This window comes from Enhydra lutris, unplaced genomic scaffold (genome assembly GCF_002288905.1).
Source record: "Enhydra lutris kenyoni isolate GAN:26980312 unplaced genomic scaffold, ASM228890v2 scaffoldscaffold61, whole genome shotgun sequence".
In the NCBI taxonomy this organism is placed as follows: Eukaryota; Metazoa; Chordata; class Mammalia; order Carnivora; family Mustelidae; genus Enhydra; species Enhydra lutris.
Window position 1 is genome coordinate 6,801,214 of NW_019154145.1, and position 22,336 is coordinate 6,823,549.

A 22,336-nucleotide genomic window follows, 5' to 3' on the forward strand; every position below is an offset into this window, starting at 1 on the left:
CCCCACAGTGTAGAAAGCCCCAGCGTTCCCAGCCACACTCCCAGAAGCCTGCAGCTCAAGGAGGAGTGACACCTCTCTCCCTGCCTCGAAGCCTCCCCCACCCAGCAACCAGCCAGTCCCCAGTGTCTGCCTGTTTACTAACATTTCTCAGTTCCGTACCCCCTTCTCCGCTCCTGGTACGCTCAGCTGTTCTCCATGCTTCGCGCTCCAGAGCCGTCTGGCTAGAGCCCGGGACAGCGCCTGGTCGCTTGCTTTGTAGTTTAGCTCTACCAAACGGCGTGCGGTTCCCCGCACAGAGCAGGGGAGTTTTCCTCTTGATTTCTTTTCTCAGGCTGTGCCACCTGCTTGTAGTGCCTTCCACCTCCCTGCCTCTTCTTCGGAGGCATGTTCATACTCATCTTTTAAACTTGTCATCTGTTCTTGGAAGAGGCGGTCACACCCCGCTGCCCCATCCCTACCCCCAGCCGGTCATCCCTCTTCCAAGTGCCCAGAATGCACTGTTCTCATCCGTGTGGGAGTCCTCGGTATGCTTTGTAGATCTGTCTGGACTGTCTTCTCCCCCGGCCCAGCAGCTTCTTGGAAATTGGCGTGTGTGCCCCATTCACCTTTTTGTCTCAACGACCAAGGAGTAGAAGACATAGCAGACTGAAAATAAAGATTTGTGGAGATATATTCAAGGATTCAGACAGTCTTTTAGCTTTTCAACCATGGAGCTGATTTTTACTCTGAGCGAGCTTTCCTAGATTCGGCATAGTATCCGAGTAGAATTTAACTGAGCAACTTCTACAGAATTGATTTCACACTAGGAGCAACTGTGTTTTTATCAAGTAAAAAAACAAAACAAAAAAAACCCTTAAAATAAGAGGGCCAAAGGAGCCTGCGGGAAGCTTGCTCTTTTATTTTACTCTTTCATTTGAGTATAGTTGATGAGGAAGCTTACTTTCTCTTAGCCTATAGTAAGATTAAAAAAAAAAACCAAAAACTGCATTTGGTGTGGAAGTCTTTTGTCAAAGATTGCTTTTCCTTCCTACCCATTGCTCTTGGTAATTTACTTAATTTTAGAGGTAATTTGAATAATAAGAAGATGCTGAAAATAAGTTGCTTAAAGGCATTGGAAGGTCTTACAGGTGGAGTGACTAAAATTTCCAAATGTGTTTTAAATAATGTGAAGTTGGTCCCTCTGTAGTCGATGTAAAAAGGAAATGTGGATCTTTTCAAGACTTGTATTATCTTTATAATAACAGATGTACCACTCTATACAGACAGAAAAAGACACACATCAATTTGAAAGTGAAATTATTAGAGTAGCTTTTCTTCCAGGGTACACTGTCTCTCTGTCTGTGGCTCTCTGTGCCATATATAGTTAGGGTTTTAATAAACAAGGAGTAGATAAGACTGTCTGGGAAGCAAAACTCGGTAAACCCTGATCAGGATATAATATAGGTCTTTAATAAATGTTGGTTATGTGTTTCTTCCTTTTAATAAGCTGACTGGACATTTGTTTTAGAGAAAAATACTTTTCACAAAGATGTTATGTATAGGCTTTTGCATCCTTTGGGTAAAACCAGGTATAAAAAGCAAAAGGGCTTTTCAAAAGATATTTTGAACAAGCGCTAACTATGGAAGTATTTGGCTTTGTGTCTTAAATGTTTTTTTTTTTTTTTCCAATTATAAAGATAATACATGGTTAGTTTTTTTTGTTTTTTTTTTTTTTTAAGATAAACTGTCTAGGAATGTGTAGCTTAGGACAAGAACCCTCCCCTTTCCATCCTTTCCATAATACTTACAGCTGGCTGTTTGTTGGGGAAAAACACAAGACAGGATCATCTTACAAGTATGGTTTTACTTGTAAAACCATACTTGTAAACCCTTCAGCAAAGCATCCTAGACTTTTCCCCGGGTCCACGTGACATGGTATCTTATTTTACTCTAGTATCATAACTCATTTATCTTTTCAGTTTCCAATTCTTGGACATTTCAGTTGTCCCAGATTTTGCTATAACAAATAACATCCTCATATGGTCCCAAAATATGAACATTTAAGAGATTTTTAAGAAATTATTATGCCAGGTTATCAGCCAAAAGTCCATACCAATTAAAGTCCCCACCACCAGGAATGAGAATGAAATGACTGTATGTAAGAAGGATTGGTTAAACCTCACAGTCCTGAAGTTCGAAGAGACTGTGGGGCAGCTAATGAGTGATTTTTATGTCCGTGCCTAGCCTGGTGTCTAGTCCTTTCTTGACATATCTGTCAGGCCAAGTTTTGTAACCTTCCTCTCATCCTTCCAGGCCATTCTTGATGTGACAGGAGGGTAGGTAGAACTTTGAGAAGACCAGAGGACCAAACTCTGAAGTAGTCTTTAAAACTCAAAAAAAAATGTCTGTATTCAGGCTTTAAAGTATGTAAGATCTGCATGACCTTCTCGTTTCTTCCTTTTTTTATTCTTTTTCTCTCCTTCTGTTAGAATGATCTTCATTGGGGTGCCTGGGTGTCTCAGTTGGTTAAGCCAATGCCTTCAGCTCAGGTCATGATGCCAGGGTCCTGGGATTGAGACCCACATCGGGCTCCCTGCTCTGTGGGGAGCCTGCATCTGTCTCTCCCTCTACCTGCCACTCCCATTGCTTGTGCTCTCTCTCTATCAAATAAATAAATAAAATCTTTACAAATATATACATATAGAATGATACTCACTTTGAATGCAACTCTAAAGTCAGTGGAGTAATTCCACAAGTCCTTTTCTGCCTCAGAGAAAATTTTAGAAACATCATTTCATTTTATTTTATTTTGCTTTATTTACTTACTGCTTTAAACTCCCTTGGACCTTTTTTTTTTATGGATCTTTTTATTCATAAAAATCCTTTAAATATTAATGCAGCCAGAAATGATTGCCCACTAACTGTTTTATCAGTGATCAGTGTAAGTCATTTATTTGTTTGGAGTGTGGGAAGACATCTTTTTATCTCATTTCCTGTTTCATAGTTTAACAACTGGACATGTTCTTTTCCCAAAAAGTTGTTGAAATCCCCTTCATTCTCATTTTGGAAGATCATCTTTATTACCAAAGATCTAAAATCAAACAATCGAAGAGAAAGAGGATCCTGAGCGGTCCAGAGTAGGCTACATAGTATCCTTTACATACACACAAGCCCAGGTGATCCGTACGGTACGTACTGAAACTGTCAGGAGTAGGCGCCATAGCATAGGACGTAAGCGAGCTATGGGAGTTATGTGTGTGAATGAGAAAATACATGTGCCTGTAACTGTTGCAAGTTAGAATATGTACATGTATGTGTGTATATGCACCTGTATTTTTCGTGTGTGTATATATACATTATGCATGATGTATTTTCACTTATTTTAGTATATCTATAGATATATCCCATGCTGTTTACAGAGGAAGATAAAAGTTCAGGGGAAACATGGTGATTTTTGGTGAAGACACAGCAGCTATTATCAGATTTTAATATCTTCTAAAGTCGTGGTGTTGGATTTTCCGAGCATGACTGCAGTAATAACTGAGTTTTATAACACTCCAGTGAGATACACATCTCGGTCACAGTCTTGTTCATTTTTCAGGTTCACTGAATATCATCTTATTGCTTTCAATGTTTTCAGCTAACTGAGATGTTCTTTAATCCGAAAATGAATGAATGAGTGAATGAATGAGTTTCTTATCTTTTATAGTTAACTTGCAAATTTAGCATATTTTCATGTGAAAGCATGTTCTTCTAAGTAATTAAGCATCCTCCTCATCGAGGAGTTATTCAAAGTAAAGTCTCACTGTGTTGAATGTTAGTTGCATTTGGCTATGTTCTTCCTTACTGAAGGTACCCTCCTATTTGCAGGAGAGAAGCAGAAGCCTTTCTGAAATCACAAAATCTTTTAAAAGTTCTGACTCCAGAAAATTTAGTTTTTGAAAAGAACCCTGACAGTGCCCTCGAGAACACCTTCATGGGTTTTCCGTTCTTTAAAAATTGATCTATATTCAACAAATATTAATGTTGATGATATACATGGTACAACTGTGTCGAAGGAGATAAAGCGTATGCGAGTGGCACATTGGAATCAGATGTTGGCTCTCCTCTCAAGAACATAGAAATAATCACAGCAGAAGGGAGAAAGTGTTAAAGGCCATAAGACGCACATCCAAAATTAGATAGAAGTTCAAGGTGATTATTCCAGCTAGGAAGAGTTAGAAAAGCCTTGGGGGAGAGGAGAATTTGAATAGAGCCCTACAGGGTGAGTGAAATTTGGAGATGGAGAAATGTGAAAAGGAGATGGAAAAGCAAAGATGGATTAAGGCAAATAACCAAAGCACATTTACCTTCAGAAATGTTAATTATGCTGTTGATGGAGGAGTGCACACGTGCCCTGGCTTTTTTGTGTTTTATGAACCGAAATCATTCTGCACTTGAGCTGAGCCAAAAGGCCAAGAAGTGATGAACCTAAATCATGCTGGGTAAAATGCACATGACCAGTAGTTCTAAGAACTAATCTAAGAAGTTAGAAGAAATCTAAACATTTTCGAACATAACTGAATAAGCTCACAAACTTTCACGTACCCACCACCTGATAGATCTAACAGTTCTCAAAAGGCTGCCATGCTTGCTTGATTGAATCCTTTTCTGTTTTCCTGCCCAAGTCCTGGCCAAGAAAATCCAGGCCCAGGGTCACGTTACAGCCACATACTTGAACATGCGGCTCTAAAAATAGGGTGATTTTCTTGTGTAATCACATTGCCATTTTACCACACATTAGGTATGTGAACATTTTCTTGCTGTTTCCTACCCAGCCCCTATCCAGTCGCCTCCCTTTGTCTCAAACATATATGTGGACAGTGGCTCTGTTTGAATCAGGATCCAAACCAGACTAAGTACCTCTGAACCTAGAGCTCTCACCCTCCGTCCTTCTTTTGGCCACGCCGTTCACTCCTCAAAGAAACTAGGTCATTTGTCCAGTGAGTATGCCTCTCTTTCTAGATTTCTCTGCTTACTCCCTTGTAGCATCATTTCAATTGCTGTTTTATCCCTGTCACAGGCATTTAGCACTAAAGACTTATAGTTCTAAAGATATGATTAGATTCAAGTTCAGCTCTTGTTTGACAAGGATATTTTGCTGCTCTGTATTTCTAACTGCCGTCAGCAGGCACGTTTCTAGCTGTCATGATGCCATGAATGCTGGACCGGTCATTTCATTAGGAGTTGTGAAATGGTAGATTTATTCTAATTAAGTCATTCCTTTCACATTTATTAGCTGAAATCCCTCAATAAAGACAAATTTTTCTTCATCAACTAGGGGATTTCAGTTACCCTGAAATACAGCTCGTATAAGAGACAGGATAAATGCTTGATTCTTTCTCTTTACTTGCCAAACTTTAGTCTAAAGAGTTGGAGTTCATGCCATGATTAATCTCCTGTGGTGACTATTGAGTTTTGGTTTTAGAAACCAAAACTCTCTCGCTCTCCCCTTCCCCCTCTTCCTCGTTCCCTCTCCCCTTCCCCTCTTCCTCCCTTTCTCTTTCTTTCTCTCTCCCCTCCCCCCAATTCTTTTAAATATCCAAATGGTCCCAGCTTCACTGATGGGTCTTTGTGTGGTCTTCTGGGATTTATCTCAACCTCATTCATCTTTGGTAGCTCTCTCACTTTCTGGTACGAACGTTCCCGGTTTATCTTCTGTATTTCCTGACCACAGACCTGAAATTAGTCATTCCTTCAAGGAACACTGGTTCCTTTTTATGGGGAATGGTTTTTAGGAATCACAGTCTGGTGCTAGAGGTACTCATTGCTACTGGGGATGTCCTTGCTTCTAGGCCTTTACAATGAAAGCAAATTATAAATCTATACCATTATTTCCAGCTAAGATTTAACATTACTGTTATTTCTTTGAATTTATTTCCGCATCTGTTCTTTTACATTAGAAGTCTTGATTGTTAACAGCATTAACATAATTACTTATTTGCTTTATTCTACAAGAACTATATGAAAAAGTAATGCCCTTTTAATAATGATTGTTACTAGAAGCAACAATACCACTATTACTCCTACTAATAAGACTGCTGAATAAAGTTAAAGATTCCTTTTTTCTTCATTCCATATGTTTTTTAATTAATTAATTATTTTTTTAATTAACATACAATTTGCTTCAGGGGTACAGGTCTGTGAATCATCAGTCTTACACAATTCACAGCACTCACCATAGCACATGCCCTCCCCATTGTCCATTACCCCGCCACCCTATCCCTACCCTCCACTTCCTAGCAACCCTCAGTTTGTTTCCTGAGATTAAGAGTCTCTTATGGTTTGTCTCCCTCCTGGTACCATCTTGTTTCATTTTTTTCCCTCCCTACCCCCCCATAACTCCCTGCCCTGCCTCTCAAATTCCTCATATCAGAGAGATCATATGATAATTGTCTTTCTCTGATTGACTTATTTCGCTCAGCAAGATACCTCTAGTTCCATCCACGTCGTTGCAAATGGCAGGATTTTGTGTGTTTTGATGGCTGCATAGTATTCCTGTGTGTGTGTGTGTGTGTGTGTGTGTGTGTGTGTGTGTGTATACACACACATCTCCTGCACTGTCAGTGGGAACACAAGCTGGTGCAGCCACTCTGGAAAACAGTATGGAGGTTCCTCAGAAAGTTGAAAGTAGAGCTACCCCATGACCCAACAATCGCTCTCCTGGGTATTTACCCTAAAGATACAAATGTAGTGATCTAAAGGGGCACGTGCACCCAAATGTTTACAGCAGCAATGTCCGCAATAGCCAAACTATGGAAAGAACCCAGATGTCCATCAACAGATGAATGGGTAAAGAAGATGTGGCATTCCATTTGTTCTTGAGACAAACCCACTATGGATGTGTAACCAAAATGCCGTCCTCCTAAACTCACCTGAAAATTTTTTTTTTTTCTGTGTGGTTTTATCACCAGCATAATATACTTGCAGATTCCTTTATTTCCATTTATTTTCAACTTGTAAGCAATTTCATAAATTCGGTCTACTGCACATGTGAAGAAGTGACTTCATTCCAAAGTTGAAGCTCTAATAAGACCTATCCAGAGAGATCCTGCTATCACGTCTTTCGCCCTACCCTTCCTATTCCTTTCCCTATAAATAGTGACCACTTTTGTTCCATTTTTTAAAAAATATTGTTCTACTGTATCTTTTTACAAAAATGAAAAAATACGCATTATTTATGATTTATCTGAATATCAGTACCCTTTTAGGATATTTCACAGATTTTGAGCATTCGACAATACAAGTATAATCATTTGGGTATCTCCTTTGGAAGTGAAGATTCAACAATGGCTATATTTTCCTCTAATTACTTCATGCAATTTGTTTCATTTTTCAAATAGGTCATGCCTGAATTAAAAGATAAAATGTTTCCTACTTGATATGTTCTTGGGCTATGACAAGATAAAATATCCGTTTTATGAGATGATGTAAATATTCAAGAGGCAAGCCATGAGCTTGAGGAATTAAATCCATTTACAGTTGCGTTAATTATACGAATGCTAAAAGTTGAGCTGTGAGGATCAAGAAGAATAAGGAATAATGATTGATTTGGAGAATCAACATAAAACCGATTCTCATAATTGTCTTTTGGTATTTGTTCCTTTTGATCAAATGTGAAATATGGAGATGACGCTGTTACAACTTGGCATTTTAAGCACTGATACTCTAAAACATCATTTGTCCTAAATTCTGAATATTTATTTATATACCTACATGAGATAAACACTTGGTATATTTCTTACTTCCACATAACCAGTGACGCTAAAACTTAGCAACTTAAAGCAATAAACGTTTGTTACTTCCTAATTGCCTATGGTCCAGGAGTCTGGGTGGTTCTAACTCAGGTCTGGCGTCTGGCTGCTGTGCAGGGTGGCAGTGAGGCCTCGCCAGGGCTGGAGCAGGGGCTGGGAGCTCACGTGCGTGGCTGTTGGCAGGAGGCTTCCATTGCCAGGCACGTGGGACTCGTCCAAAGGCAGCTTCTGCGTCCCCCTGGCATAGCAGCTGACTTCCCCAGAGCAAGTGATCCAAGAGACAGCAAATCAGAAGCTTCAGCGTCTCTTCTCCCATAGCGCGGATGCTGCCCACCGTTGTTTTCACAGAACCCTGTTAGTCCTACAAGTCAGCCAGCCCGGCCATTCAGGGGACACACAAGGCAGGAGGGCGGGGACGTGGGGCCCTTGGAGGCTGATTGGCACTCTTCACGGTAGCATTTCATTTTCTTTCCTTTCCTTTCCTTTCCTTTTCTTTTCTTTTTTCTTTTCTTTCTTTCTTCCATCCTTCCTTCCTTCCTTCCTTCCTTCCTTCCTTCCTTCCTCTCTTCCTCTCTTCCTCTCTCTCCCTCTCTTTCTTTCTTTGGATTTTATTTATTTATTTGAGAGAGTGTGAGCAGGAGGAGGGGCAGAAGGTGGAGGAGCAAAAAGCCCGAGGCTGTCTCAATCCTGGGACTCCAGGCACGTGATCCTGGGTCACTGACACCTGGGTGGCTCAGGTGCCCTTCGTAGAGTATTTCTAGGACTTTCACAACGAAAAGAAGAAAGCAAAACCGTGATGCTTTATAAAACCACTGTGACCCAAATAGGCAGTTTTATAGTAACACGAAAGTGAAATCTCAGCGGGCTTTCTGTGTGTGTTATGACGAGTTGGTGTAAAACGCAACACAGGAATTTGTCTTGTGTGTTATTTCAGACGGTACGTGGTGTTTCTGAGATTGACTAAAATGTCAGAGCTGAAGAGGAAAAGCAAGTTGTGGCTTAAGGAACTTTTCTTTTTTTTTTTAATCAAAGTGGTTTTTCTTCCAAGCAGTGAAGAACTTGCCTGTCCCAAAGTTTACCATTAAATTCCTGGAGGTGTGTAATCAGTTTTTACCTTTATTTTATTTTTGGCTTTATTTTGTTACATTTAAAAACGGCTGTTAGGGTGAATAAGCGAACCATTGAAAGGGAACTTTTGAACTTTGTAGGCAGGTTAGAAGCCAGTTATGGGGGCTTTGATAATTCAGATTACTGCCTTCCTAGTGTTTGCACACAATAGCTGAATAATAAGGATCATTAAACCCCCTGGGCAGACGTCTCCAAATTGTGTTTGCCTCTAACCTTGGAGGCTCCGTGTGGCTGGAGAGGTGAGGATTGGCTCTTTATTGACTTGTTAAGCTGTGAGTTTGCATTACAGGCCAAGCAGCCCATGACCCATTCTGTTTCTTTCACTGTTTTGTGGTGGGGAAACAGGTAAAGAAATCCCACGGAAAATCCCTCCTTCTACACATTTTTATGAATAACTCCAGTGTTTATAGCAGTTAGGGCACTCTGATCCTGTCCTCCCCAAGATGTAACGTTAGCAGCATGGAGCCATTGTGGGACGCAGCTGTGGGCGGTGTTGGTTACTCTGAGCGACATTGCTTAGTCAACAGAAAGTGCTGGGGGAGAACCTGCCGTGCAGTTAAGTAGGGAAAAGGTGATACTTCAGGGAGAAAAATAGAGAGAAGCAAAACACTGTTCAGAAGCGGAACAGTGGAGATTGGCAGTGAAGGCCCGGAGGAATCCAGAGTTATTTTTACAGTGATCTTAATTAGGTTAGGTGATGATAACTTATCTCATAGGCGATGAGAAATTATATCATGGTATACTGTTTATTTTTCCTGGAATGTGCAAATTGAAGAGATAATGAAAGGATTGTTCTTAAAGCTATGTATCAGGTTACCACAAAAGTCACCTAGCAGCTAAAATCAAAAATAACTTTTCAGACTCTTGTGTATTTTCTCATGAAATGCAGAGGAATCGGGAAAAACAAGTCACTTTAGTGACCAGTCTGATCTCTTGGAAACAGACAATTAGGACAGGTTTTGTCTCATCAACACTGAGTACCCACTTGCATGTTTTTCCTTTTGCCACTCAGAAAATTTGAATGGCCCTGCCCCATGAAGTGATGGCCAGTCTTTACACCCACTGGCTGTACAGCTAAAACTAAACCATTCTCGGGGGCACCATCCACAGGCCTTATAGGTTAAGAGAGAAATCTAAGAGAAATGGAAGAAAATGAAAGGGCTTGGACTCAGGCAAGGCGGACGATGTTCATTATGTGTTCGGTAGAGCTCAAAGCAACTTAAAAGCACTTCCAGATAATAGATCGAAACCTTCAAGATGTGCTTGATCCTGACATTGATGTGATCATCATTCTTGGTCTGAGGGTCAGTTCCCAGGTGAGGAACCCGAATCCATGCTGGCAAATAGAAATCTCAGGGGCCTTGGAACTCTTCGAGTATGATGATAAGAAGGTAGGCAGGAAGGAAGGAAAAGAGGAAATTGACCTCGTCTCAGATCTCTTAAACTGACAAAAAAAAAAAAACAAAAAAACTTATTTTTAAGAATTCTCGAGGCAACATTAGGCCTTACACTTATTAAAGTTGATGAATGTATATTAAGACACTGTTTTATACTGCAGATAATTGAAAGACAAATATATCCACCTTACTCCCAAGAAATGTCTGCCGAATGTGGGTGATGGACACAGATGTGCACGTATTTGGGACACAAAGTAACTACTTTGTTAGAAAAGACCCGAGACTGTGAACCCATCTTAATATCTCCCAGCTGTACAAATTTATGATTTTAATTGTGTGCCAGAATAGCATAGCTTTATGGGGTTCTCCTCCCTTGACCCTTTTCTTGTTGATCTCTGTTAATGATGGTACACTCCGCTTAGTGCACTCACTTGAGCGGCTTTTGAATTTAGCCTGGGACTTCTGTGACCAGGCCATGCTCAGCATTTGGCTGGAAGGCTTTAGCCAAGCCATCATGTTTTCCCAAAAGGTTATTAAATAAACTCTAGCCTGTGTACAAAAAAGTGGACAGATCAGAAATGTGCAGTTCAAACCATCACTCACAATTCCCAGCATCATTTTGGATGTATATATTGTGGCAAGTGTTTTTAACTTAAATTTTTTATTACATAAGTTACTTGTGATATTTACAGATAAACCAAAAGAAGGAAAAAAAAAAAAAAACACCTACCACTATATCAGACACCTGAAACTAATATAACACTGCATGTTAACTCTATCAGAATTGAAATTTTAAAAATTCAAAAATTAAAAAAGAAAGAACCACCTATAGCCCCACATGCGGAGCCAGTTTCAGGGCATTTTGGTGGATATTGTTTTGAACATCTTTCTAAATACACACTCGTGCATTCTTACTTGCTTTTTTTTTTCTTACAAAAATTGGGTTCTCTTATGCATACTCTCTGTAAGTTTCCGGGGGGTAAACATCATCTATGTGTGTGTGTGTGTCACCTCTTCAGATAACAGTGCCATTTTGTTTATCTTCATTTCTTTAATCGATCCCCTATTTGGGGGTATTTTATTTATTTTATTTTATTTTATTTATTTATTTATTTGACAGACAGAGATCACAAGTAGGCAGAGAGGCAGGCAGAGAGAGAGGAGGAAGCAGGCTCCCCGCTGAGCAGAGAGCCCGATGCGGGGCTCGGTCCCAGGACTCTGAGATCATAACCTGAGCCGAAGGCAGAGGCTTTAACCCACTGAGCCATCCAGGTGCCCCATTTGGGGGTATTTTAAACTATAGTCATTGTAGTATTGGGGATTTTTTGCAGTGATAAACAATGCTATAAATAATATTCTTTACCCGTATCTTTGCATAGTTGTCTACTTATTTCCTCAGGATCGCTTTCTACACATGGAGTTGCTGCTCCGGACTAGTACATTTTTAAGGTTTTGGTAACCATTTAGAAGGGCTGTACAACCATCCCTCCCACTCCCCCATCTTGAAATCTTTTTAATCTGTATCCAAAAATGTATTTTATTTATTTTTTTTTTTAAAAGATTTTATTTATTTATTTGACAGACAGATCACAAGTAGGCAGAGAGGCAGAGAGAGAGAGGGGGAAGCAGGCTCCCTGCTGAGCAGAGAGCCCGATGCGGGACTCGATCCCAGGACCCTGGGATCATGACCTGAGCCGAAGGCAGAGGCTTAACCCACTGAGCCACCCAGGCGCCCCCAAAAATGTATTTTATTGTTGTTTTCACATTCATTTCTTTGGCTGTAGAACTTTTTTTCCCTGTTGGTGGTTTTTGTTTCTTTCGTGTCACCGGCTTGCGTCCTTTGCTCGTGTTTTAGTGAGAATGTTTGTCTTCTTGGTTTTGATTTGAAGGAACTCTTTATATCATGGGAACTGAACTTTCTATCATGTACATTGCAAATGATTTTCCTCCGTTTTGTCTTTTGCCTTTGCTTAAGATATTTTATGGTATTTTGTGTATGATATTTATGATTTTTACACAATCAAATCAGTGTTTCCTTTTATGGTTTCTACGTTTGCGGAGATACTTAGAAAATCCTCTTCTAGCCCAAGATTAAAAACATATGTTTACTTGTCTGTTAGGGTATTTTAATGGTTTTATGTTTTCTTCTACCAAATATTTAATCCCTTCAGAATTTATGATCTAAGATACACCCTGTAATTTGAGTTATTTTTTTTCCGTCTTACAATTCAAACAAAGCTAGCTCTCAGTTTTGTATGATCATTGTCATAGATCACATTAGATGATCACGTGTTAGATGTTAGATCACGTGAATACCCAAAGAGGAGTTTAGGTAATAGGTTCAGCTATTACCTCCAGCAAACATTTTTCCACTGGAATAGCTAATAGTGACTTTGAAACAAAGTGGTAATCAGAGGAACAGATTCTCTGCATGTCCTTTTGTAAGTCCCCACCCATCATTCCTGTGAGTAGGTAGGAGACCGAAAACGTCCTTCCCTCCAGTAGCCTCCTCTGGTTGATATCTTAGATTTCCGGTGTATTTCCACCTCTGGTCCTCACAGATCACAAAGCTGCTGCTTCTTCCTGTCTTCCTCCTGTTCGCCCCCATCTCCCGCCCATCAGCTCTGTGGAACCAACAACCACAGGTGCCTGGGTCTCCCCCACCCTCCTAACCTGTCTGGTATTTCTCTGCATTTTCTCCCCCTGGCTTTACTGACACCCCACGTTTTCCTCTCCTGTCCTTTGTCCGTCTTTCTTCCCACATCGTAGTGCATATGACTCCACAGGTTTTTTTCCTGTAATTTTTGTTGGCTAGGAAAATTCCCTGAATGTATCATTTCTAGAAAATCACTACTTGCAGGACCAGCTTTTGTTTAATAAAATTAAATATGTTCAGATGTATGAGTTGGTTACAAGTGCCAGTTACCGGGTTAGGTGCTGGGGATACAGAAAGAAAAAGACCCTACATTTCTTTGAGGAGCACCTAGCATAGCCAGGGTAACAAGCATGTATGTGTACAGACTATTCAAATTACTCTTCGGCCTTATGGGAATTGTTTGCTCAGGTTTTTTTTTGGAGTGTTTTTGAAAAGAATAAAGAATCTGTATTTGTTGAATACAGAGTTTAAAATGTCGATTGGGTCAGTTTTGTTATTTTTGTTATTTTGTTCAAACCTTATATATTGTTACTGGGTTTTTTTGTTTCGTTTTGTTTTTAGATTTTATTCATTTGAGAGAGACAGTGAGTGAGAGAGGAGAGAGGCAGAGGGGTGGGGGACCCAGGGGGAGGGGCAGAGGGAGAGGGAGGAGCAGACTCCCCACTAAGCAGGGAGTACCATGTGGGGCTCAATCCTAAGACCCCAGGATCATGACCCAAGCCGAAGGCAGATGCTTAACCAACTGAGCCAACCTGGGGCTCCTCTTTACTATTTTCCTTTTGTTTTGATTTTAAAGATTTTTATGTATTCACTTGTCAGAGAGTGAGAGGTCACAAGCAGGGGGAGCTACAGGCAGAGGGAGAAGCAGGCTCCCCGCTGAGCAAGGAGCCTGGTGTGGGACTTGATCCCTGGCCGAACCCTGGGATCATGACCTGAGCCGAAAGCAGATGCTTAACTGACAGAGCCACCCAGGTGTCCCTTTACTAGTTTTTTGACTTCCTACTCTGTCAGTTCCAGGTAAATACCCTGAAATCCCCAATTACACTTGTGGATTCGTCTGTTTCTTACAGTTCTGTCAGTTTTGCTTTATATGTTTTAAGGATACGTTTCTAGGTGCAGTGCAGTTTTAAATTGTCGTATCTTCCTGGCACGTTGGGACCTTTTATCATTATGAGGAAACCTTCATTACCACTGGTAGTTCTTGCCTTGCAGTGTGTTTTGTGTGCTGTCATGTTTCCTTATGTCCGCGTGCCTCGTTTGCTGGCCAGTTCCCCCAGCCTTTCCACTGCTCTGTTTCCACATGTGCCTCTTACAAATAGCGTCCTGTTCGGTTTCCCTGCTCTACCCAGTCTGACAAGTAAATTGTTCAGAGCATTTACGTGAGAGAATCACTGATCTTTAGAGGTACAATCCCCCTTATTTTGGATTTTCTATGTGTCTTATGCTAGGTTTCTCCTTTCCTTCTATCAGATTGGTTATTTTGTTTTGTTTTTTTTTTTTAAAGATTTTATTTATTTTTCTGACAGAGATCACAAGTAGACAGAGAGGCAGGCAGAGAGAGAGAGGGAAGCAGGCTCCCTGCCGAGCAGAGAGCCTGATGCGGGACTCGATCCCAGGACCCCGAGATCATGACTCGAGCCGAAGGCAGCAGTTTAACCCACTGAGCCACCCAGGCACCCCTGGTTATTTTGTTTAAACATTCCATTTTTCTTCCTGCTAGTTTAGAAGTTACACATATACCTCATTCCTAATCTTTACATAGTTATCTAGAAATTACCGCATTTTAAATTTAATACCTTTAGACCTCCTTCCAGATAATAGAAGTGCATTAAAGGACTTTAGCTCTGTTCATCCCCTGCTGGTTTATGTATTATTGGTTCCGTGTATTTTATCTTTTTTAAATAATGCCATAATATTATTATTGTTTCCTTTAGTCAGTGTCTGCGTAACTTCACCAGCATGTTATCACTCTTCCTTGCATCTCAGACTTGACGGGATCCCCTTCCTTTTCCTGAAGTTCTTCTAGAAAAGAGGTGCTCAGGGTGATGCACGGGCCCTCAGAATATCCAGCTTTTCGGTAGTTTGCGCGTCAGAGTGGATAGCAATGAAGTAGGAAGCCCTAATGACACACTCTTTCTCCACGCTAAATTATGATCATTGTCTTGAGGGAAAGAAAGCATTTGTGTGATTATTTAAGTTGCAAGCTCCACCAGCAGCCTTTCTCAAGACGCCATTTTTACTTGAAAGAGCAAGTAACAAACGATGGTTATTCAAACTTGGATATTCGGCCAACGTTTCCTCAGAAATGAACAAAGGAAACCCGTTGCTTCAAGGAAGATACCTGTGAATATTTGTCATAAATGATAAAATGGCAACTTTTTTTTTTTTTAAGTAGAAAAGCAATTTATTCCATTATAAGCACTTACACAGTTAGTCATGGAGAGTAACAGGCCTGCTGGTGAAACAGGTCACCCAAAATAGAGATGGTACCAGACTAGTGGTCCTTAAAAAAAAAAAAGGCAACTCTTATCCAGGATTAATTTAATTTTAAAAACAAATACAAGCTATCAATTCACTCTTCTCAACTCAACTGGACAGTCTACCTGTGGTATGACTGTCAGGTAAAAAATACATCTTTACAACTTGGTGGTCCCAAGTTTTAAAAAAAAACTATTTCACAGAAAGGAAAGAAATATTAAAACAGCTCAAGAAATACACTAACAAGCAAAAATATATGGGGAAAGAGGAACACATAGTTTTGACTTATTTGAAGAAACTGAAAGGAGACTGTTCTACATAGGGAAATGTGCATCCTGCAAAGTCAGGTGTGAAAACTTTAGAATAGGAATTTATATGACTTGAATCTCCCCCATTTCCTGAATAAAAACGACATCTTGTGGTATTTATACTTCATGGCTCAGACACCTACCTCACTTGGCTCTATCCTTCCTCACTTTAGCCTTTACTTAAAAGGAGTCTGTAAAACTTGGGGATATGGCCTAAGAAGAAAAAGAACCACACCCAATATTCCCCTTTCTGTGGCTACTTTAGACCTTTGTTACTAGAAAATTCCTGAAGAATATTTAAATATAAGTCTGTGGCTTTACTGAATCAAGTCCCCCAGTTAATATTTAGAAAACACCCTCTGTTTGGGCTAGTAACATCGTTGATGGTACCTATCATAGAGGGATAGCCAAACAAAGTCTGTGTCTCAAAACCAGTGTTAAATCCATCAAAGGGTTGAGAGGGAAAAAAAGGGGAGTCTAAAATCACAAGAAGTGCAGACATATCTAGGACCCTTGTCCTTCTGTATCCACGCTTCCTTTAGGATCTTCATCATTGTAAATGTTCTCTGCCATTTGCCACACTTGCATGATAATTGTTTTCTGATACAGAACAAATCACCCAAGGTTCATTGGGATTCCCAGAGAAATCAGATATCTCAGCAGTGTGACCACCATGAACAAACAGCAATTCTGGTGGCCCATCTTCTGCATCTTCCGGGGATTGTTCCTCTCCAATTTTATTTAAATCCCAAACATTCAGTCTGCGATCAGTACCACTGGAAGCCAAAATGGTCTCATTGTGAGGCGACCACTGAACCTGGAATATTTCATCCTTATGTGATTCAAAGGAATGCAACTTAAGTTTCAGATTTCTCAGATCCCACAAGGCAACAGTCTTGTCGGCTGATCCTGTGGCCAGAATGAACTCACTGTAAGGATTGAAAGATAGGCAGTTCACTTCAGCAGTGTGAGCATCAACTGAGTGGCTTGGTTTGGAAGTATTATTTGAACGAGTCTCCCAGATCATAAGTTTCTGATCATCAGCAACTGACCCAAACAGAGACTCATGGAGCAGACGCCAGGAAACATCTACTACTACTGTATGCCCTGTAAAGACGGTCTTCGCGTCCACAACTTTTCCTTCCTTTGGAACAGCACTGATGTCCCAGAGACAGATGGTGTGGTTGTCTGAAGCACTAAGTAAGTGCCCACTGAGATTTGGGTTCCAAGAAAGTCCATAGCCTTCCTTCTGATGTCCACGGAGACGCAAGTCTGGGTTGCACTCTCCAGAAGGTCTGGTTTGGAAGGATGTTTTGTATAGTCAAAAACAAGAACATCAGTGGATGGAGTCTTTGTCGCAATGATGCAAGGGTTCTGGGGCATATAATGTGCCGGGTTTACTTCTCCTTCATGGTTGATCTTGATTTCTATTTCAGTTTTTCCACTAACTGAGCCAAAACCTCCAAACTCTCCTTTCTCACCGTCGTAGTGTAAAGCATCCAGACTCTCCTTTCTCACCGTCATAGTGTGAAGCATCCAGACTCTCCTTTCTCACCGTCGTAGTGTGAAGCCTCAAACTGAGCATCATTGTCAGGGAGCTGCACACTGGCCATCACAAGATGGTTCTGTTCATCGGACGCGTGTGTTCCCAGGACAAGTCCATGAATGCTGAAGTCTTTCCCTTCTGGTCTGGTTACATCTGGAAGCCACTGCGCAGTTAGGCTAGGCAACTCCAGGGCATGGGTCATCACCAAATCATAAAGAAAAGGGGTGTTCTTTTTCCGTATTTTGTACTCTTCGTTGATCACACGTTCTTCTACTGCGTCATCAAAGGCTGCTTCCTTGTCGGCCATGGCGGGCAGGCAAGCTGGGGCAAAATGGCAACTTTTAAGTAAAAATTAGAGTTTTGGAAAACACATTCCAAGTTGACAGCTCCTCGGTACTCCAGGGCAATTTTGATGAGGTGATGGTAACACCAAGTGTGAGATTTTAATATTGTGCAATGAAATGTGTAAATATTTGGAAGATCTGCATAAGTCCATGAACCAGTATTACAAACCAGTGCATGATGTTATAAAACCCTGTGTGGGTAAAAGAACTATTCAGAGCGCTAGCTGTTCAGTGAATTTTAATGTAACACAATGTGGAAAGCTTATTAGCGATACGGTTTCAGAGTGTACATAGCAACTAACTTAAGAAACTATCACTCACTGCATTTTGGTGCGGTATTGAAGAATTTACATAATTATCTGTAAAGGCCATTAACACACTCCTCCCCTCTGAAGTTACACGCATACATTCAGGAGATTTGCAAAAGTATAAAGCCTAGTGTTAGTCTTCTCCCAAATTGTTTTTGTAAAAAATGTTATCCGTTAACATGTAATGGCTTTGTTATTCTTTCTTTTAAATGAATTACTAAGGGGCACCTGGGTGGCTCAGTGGGTTAAGCCTCTGCCTTCGGCTCAGGTCATGATCCCAGGGTCCTGGGATCGAGCCCCACATTGGGCTCTCTGCTCAGCAGGGAGCCTGCTTCCCCCTCTCTCTCTGCCTGCCTCTCTGCCTACTTATCTGTCTACTTATCTGTCAGATAAATAAATAAAATCTTAAAATAAATGAATGAATGAATGAATCACTAATTTTTAAAAAATTCTCAGTTTTGATTTTTAATATGGCAAATATTGACAGATACAGTGCACATAAGCACAAGTTCTTTGGGTTTTTCAGTCATTTTTAAGAATGTAAAGCGGTCCCTAAGACCAGAACATTGGAGAATCGCTAGTTTAGAATTTCCTTTAGTAAAGACCTGCTGTTGGCAAGTCCTTAGATTTTGCTTGCCTGAAAATGTCTTTATTTCATCTTATTCCTGAGAGATGTTTTCAAAGACAAATGCATTTTTTCCTCAACACATTGAAGATGTTATTCCACGGTCTTCCAGTTTCATTGTTGCTGCGGAGAAGTCAACCGCCATCTGTTTCTTTGAAAGTAATGTTCTTTTTCCATTCTCACTGCTTTTCAGACTTTACTCTTAATGATGTTTTGTAGCTTCATTCTGATGTGTCTAGGTGCAGATCTCTCTTTCTTTATCTTGCCTGGGACTTGTTGGCTTGCTTAAGTCTGTGGATTGGTATCTGCCATCAGGTCCGTAAAAATCCTCAGATACTCTTGTTACAATTTTGCGTCTGCCCTGTTCTTTCTCTAGAATTATGATTAAACGTGTACTAATTATTAAACATGTCGTAATTGATTGTATTCTCTCCTTGCCCCTCCAAGCTATATTCTAGATCATTTCTTCTGTCTGCTTATTGAGTTTTTAGTTCTCTCATTCTGCTGAGAGTAAATTTGTTACTATATTTTTCATTTCTAGGTCAGTTCATTTCTTTTCAAATCTGCTAGATCACTCTTTATAACTTCCTATTACCTGCATGTAATGTCATGCTTCGCCTTTTTTTATTTTTTTTAATGTTGTAGGCAGAGTTGCTATATAGTTGATAATTCTAGTCTCTGTAGTCTTTTTGGGTCCCTTTATTCTGTCTGTTATCTTCTGGTTGTCCCTGATGCTATCTCTTATGTTTGGTTTTCTTTGATTAAGTGCTCCTTTTTTTTTTTTTTTTCCTTAGTAACTGTCTGCATTAATAATATAAAGCCTAGGGGCACCTGGGTGGCTCAGTCAGCTAAGCATCTGCCTTCAGCTCAGGTCATGATCCCAGGGTACTGGGATTGAGCCCCTCATCAGGCTTTCTGCTTGGCAAGGAGCCTGCTTCTCCCTCTCCCTCCATCTGCTGCTCCCCCTACTTGTGCTCTCTCTCTTTGTCAAATAAATACATAAAATCTTTAAAAATAAGAATAATATAAAGCCTAGATGTTAAGTTACTTCCTCTCAGTGTTTAGTGCTGGGTACCAAGGCACATTGCATGTCCAGAGTACTTTAAATACAGTGTCCCAGACCAGCAGAGCTAAGAATTCACAAGGCTCTGATTCATTCTTACTTAATCATTGTAGCCCGCTGGGAGTTTTTAATGTGAGATGGGAGTTCTGTTAGACTTTCCACTTTGGCAGTCCTGGGCTTTGAAACCTGTCCTCTTTATCAAAACCAAAGATCAGAATTGCAGTATGCACACACGCCCTGGGGGAGAAACATCTATGTTCTGCTTACCTCTCTGGGTTCTTACTTTTCCTTTAGTTTTAGTTCCAGCACCTGTATTTCAAACCATTATGGGAAATTGCCTCCAAAAATAGTGTGTAACATTTTAGTCTAGCCATAAAAATAAGGAATGCTTGCTCTGTGGATATAAATATGCCCAGAGTGAGGTCTTTGAACTCCCACCTTATGTGTAAGGCAAAACGCACTCAGTAAGCAGTGAGAGAGAAAGCATAGTATGTTGTTAGTATCACAGGTTCTGAAATCAGACTGCCGGGGTTTAAATCCTGGCTCCGCCTCACAGTAGTCTATGAATTTGTACAGGGTTCATAATCTCTGTGGGCCTTGGTTCATGAAAGGACAACAGTCAGAGTTTTTGTTGTTGTTGTTGTTGTTGTTTTTAAAGATTTTATTTATTTATTTGACAGAGAGAGAGATCACAAGTAGACAGACAGGCAGAGGGAGAGGGAGAAGCAGGCTCCCTGCTGAGCGGAGCCCAATGTCCGGCTCAATCTCAAGACCCTGAGATCATGACCTGAGCCAAAAGCAGAGGCTTAACCTGCTGGGCCACCCAGGCGCCCCAAGAGTCAGAGTTTTTAACCACATTTGGTTGTTGTAAGGATCGAGTAAGGCAAGTAAGCATTTCGCACGGTGCCTGTCATGCAGTTGGCTCTCCGGTGCCGAGAACAGTTGGGTACTTAGTAAGTGTTCAGTAACTACTCACTGTTAGTTGTACCAAGCAGTACTGAGTGTCTTCTGCACAAACAGCCTATCTTCAATGTCTCGGTCTTTGTCTGCATTCAAGTTAAGAGGGCGGTCACACTTGCATGAGACAAATGGAATGCAATTAGATGGCATTAATTATTTGCTTACATCATAGAATTTTTAAAATAATTTAATGTTTTATAAACTTCTAACGAGGGGTGCTTGGGTGGCTCAGTCGGTTAACCATCTCCCTTTGGCTCAGGTCACGATCTCAGGGTCCTAGGATCAAGCCCCACATCAGGCTCCTTGCTCAGCAGGAGTCTGCGTCTCCCTCTCCCTCTACCTGCTGCTCCCCCTGCTTGTGCGCGCTCTCTCTCTCAAATAAATAAGATCTTAAAAATAATAATAAAATAAAATGGACATCAGTCTAAAATATCTAGTCATTCATTAAAAAAAAAAAAAACTTCTACTAAGAGTAGTGAAGAATCAGTGCTTTTTAGTGGAGGTGCTTTCTAAACAGAGACTTTGAGAAGATGGAAGCGTACAGGCTGGCAGTGGTGACGGCAGCTGTCATCCCGAGTGACCGCCGTCAGTATGATGCTGCTGTTCACACTTTACATTTGATGGTCTGGGGCATGTTTCTCTCTGTCCAGGCTCTCACTCTAACCCTCAGAGGCAGTTGTCTGTATTGTACTTTCTTGATCAGCAAAGCAGGGCTTGGAAAGTTGAGTGTGGGATAATAGAAAGAAGAGGTCGGTTGGTCAGTCAGTATAGGGACCAGCTTGAGATTCCTGGTAACGATGAGAGCGTGCACGTCCTGGGACCAAGCAGCTTAATTTGTGGGACTGTATAGGGTGGGGAAATTCTTGAACATGTTTCCAATCAGGATGTTACATTTATAAGATAGTCTGTTTTACCCTCAGCAGGGCAGTGGACACAAAGCTTTTGACTTATTCATACCACGAATACTATATAACAATAAAGGTTAATGATACAAATCCGTGTGCATCAACATGGATAAATCAAGACACGTAAAACTAAGTGGGCCACTGGTAGGTAAATAAGTAAATTCTGGAGCTCGAATGCAGAACATAGAGATTATAGTCAACATTACTGCATTATAAACTTCCAAGTTGTAAAGAAGCTAGATCTTAAGTGTTCACAATACAGAAAAGAAGTAATGAGGTGACCTGATAAAGGCATTTGCTGAACCTACTATAAGAATCCCATTATTACAATACTATAATCACCGCAATTTGTATCAAATGTCTCAAACTAGCACAGCGCACACCTCAAACTTACACAAGGTTATATGTCAACTGTATCTCAATTAAAAAAAAAAAACTAGAAAAAGCTAGTTGCAAAGAATAAATATAGTACAATATTCTATTTATATGGTTGGAAAACAAAAAACAGTGGTACAGTACATATTGTTTGCGGGTATCTACAAAAAAGCATCCTTGCCGGCTTGAGGACATTGCTTCCTTGCGGGGGAGGAAGGGAGATCAGAAGCCATTGTGGCGAAGGCACATGTCTGTGTATCTCTCTTTTCTAAGCTCTCTGTGATACTGTCATCTCTCTGCTTGAAATTAATATGTAACTTTTCTTCTTTCAAATAAGGAACCTTTCTTAAAAAATGAAGAAAGAATTTGGAATCGAACAGACTTTGATTCAAAGGCTGCTACCCACGTACCCCCATTCCTTTCTCTAATCCTGTTCCCTTGTCTGTGAAATGGGATCGCGGTAACTTCTTC

General features: G+C 40.6%; 2 protein-coding genes across 2 annotated transcripts in view; one reads left to right on the top strand and one right to left on the bottom strand.

The window, feature by feature from the left end:
• The window catches only part of LOC111158610 (TATA-box binding protein associated factor 3), a 170,742-nt gene that overhangs the window by 142,654 nt on the left and 5,752 nt on the right, over positions 1-22,336 (top strand). The gene's annotated exons all lie outside the window — the stretch shown is intronic.
• On the bottom strand, positions 16,197-17,592 carry LOC111158611 (histone-binding protein RBBP4-like). Its single transcript, XM_022520751.1, is given in 4 exon segments — positions 16,197-16,330; positions 16,332-17,035; positions 17,038-17,243; positions 17,318-17,592. Coding segments are annotated over 4 exon segments (1,272 nt in total). The 3' UTR covers positions 16,197-16,243.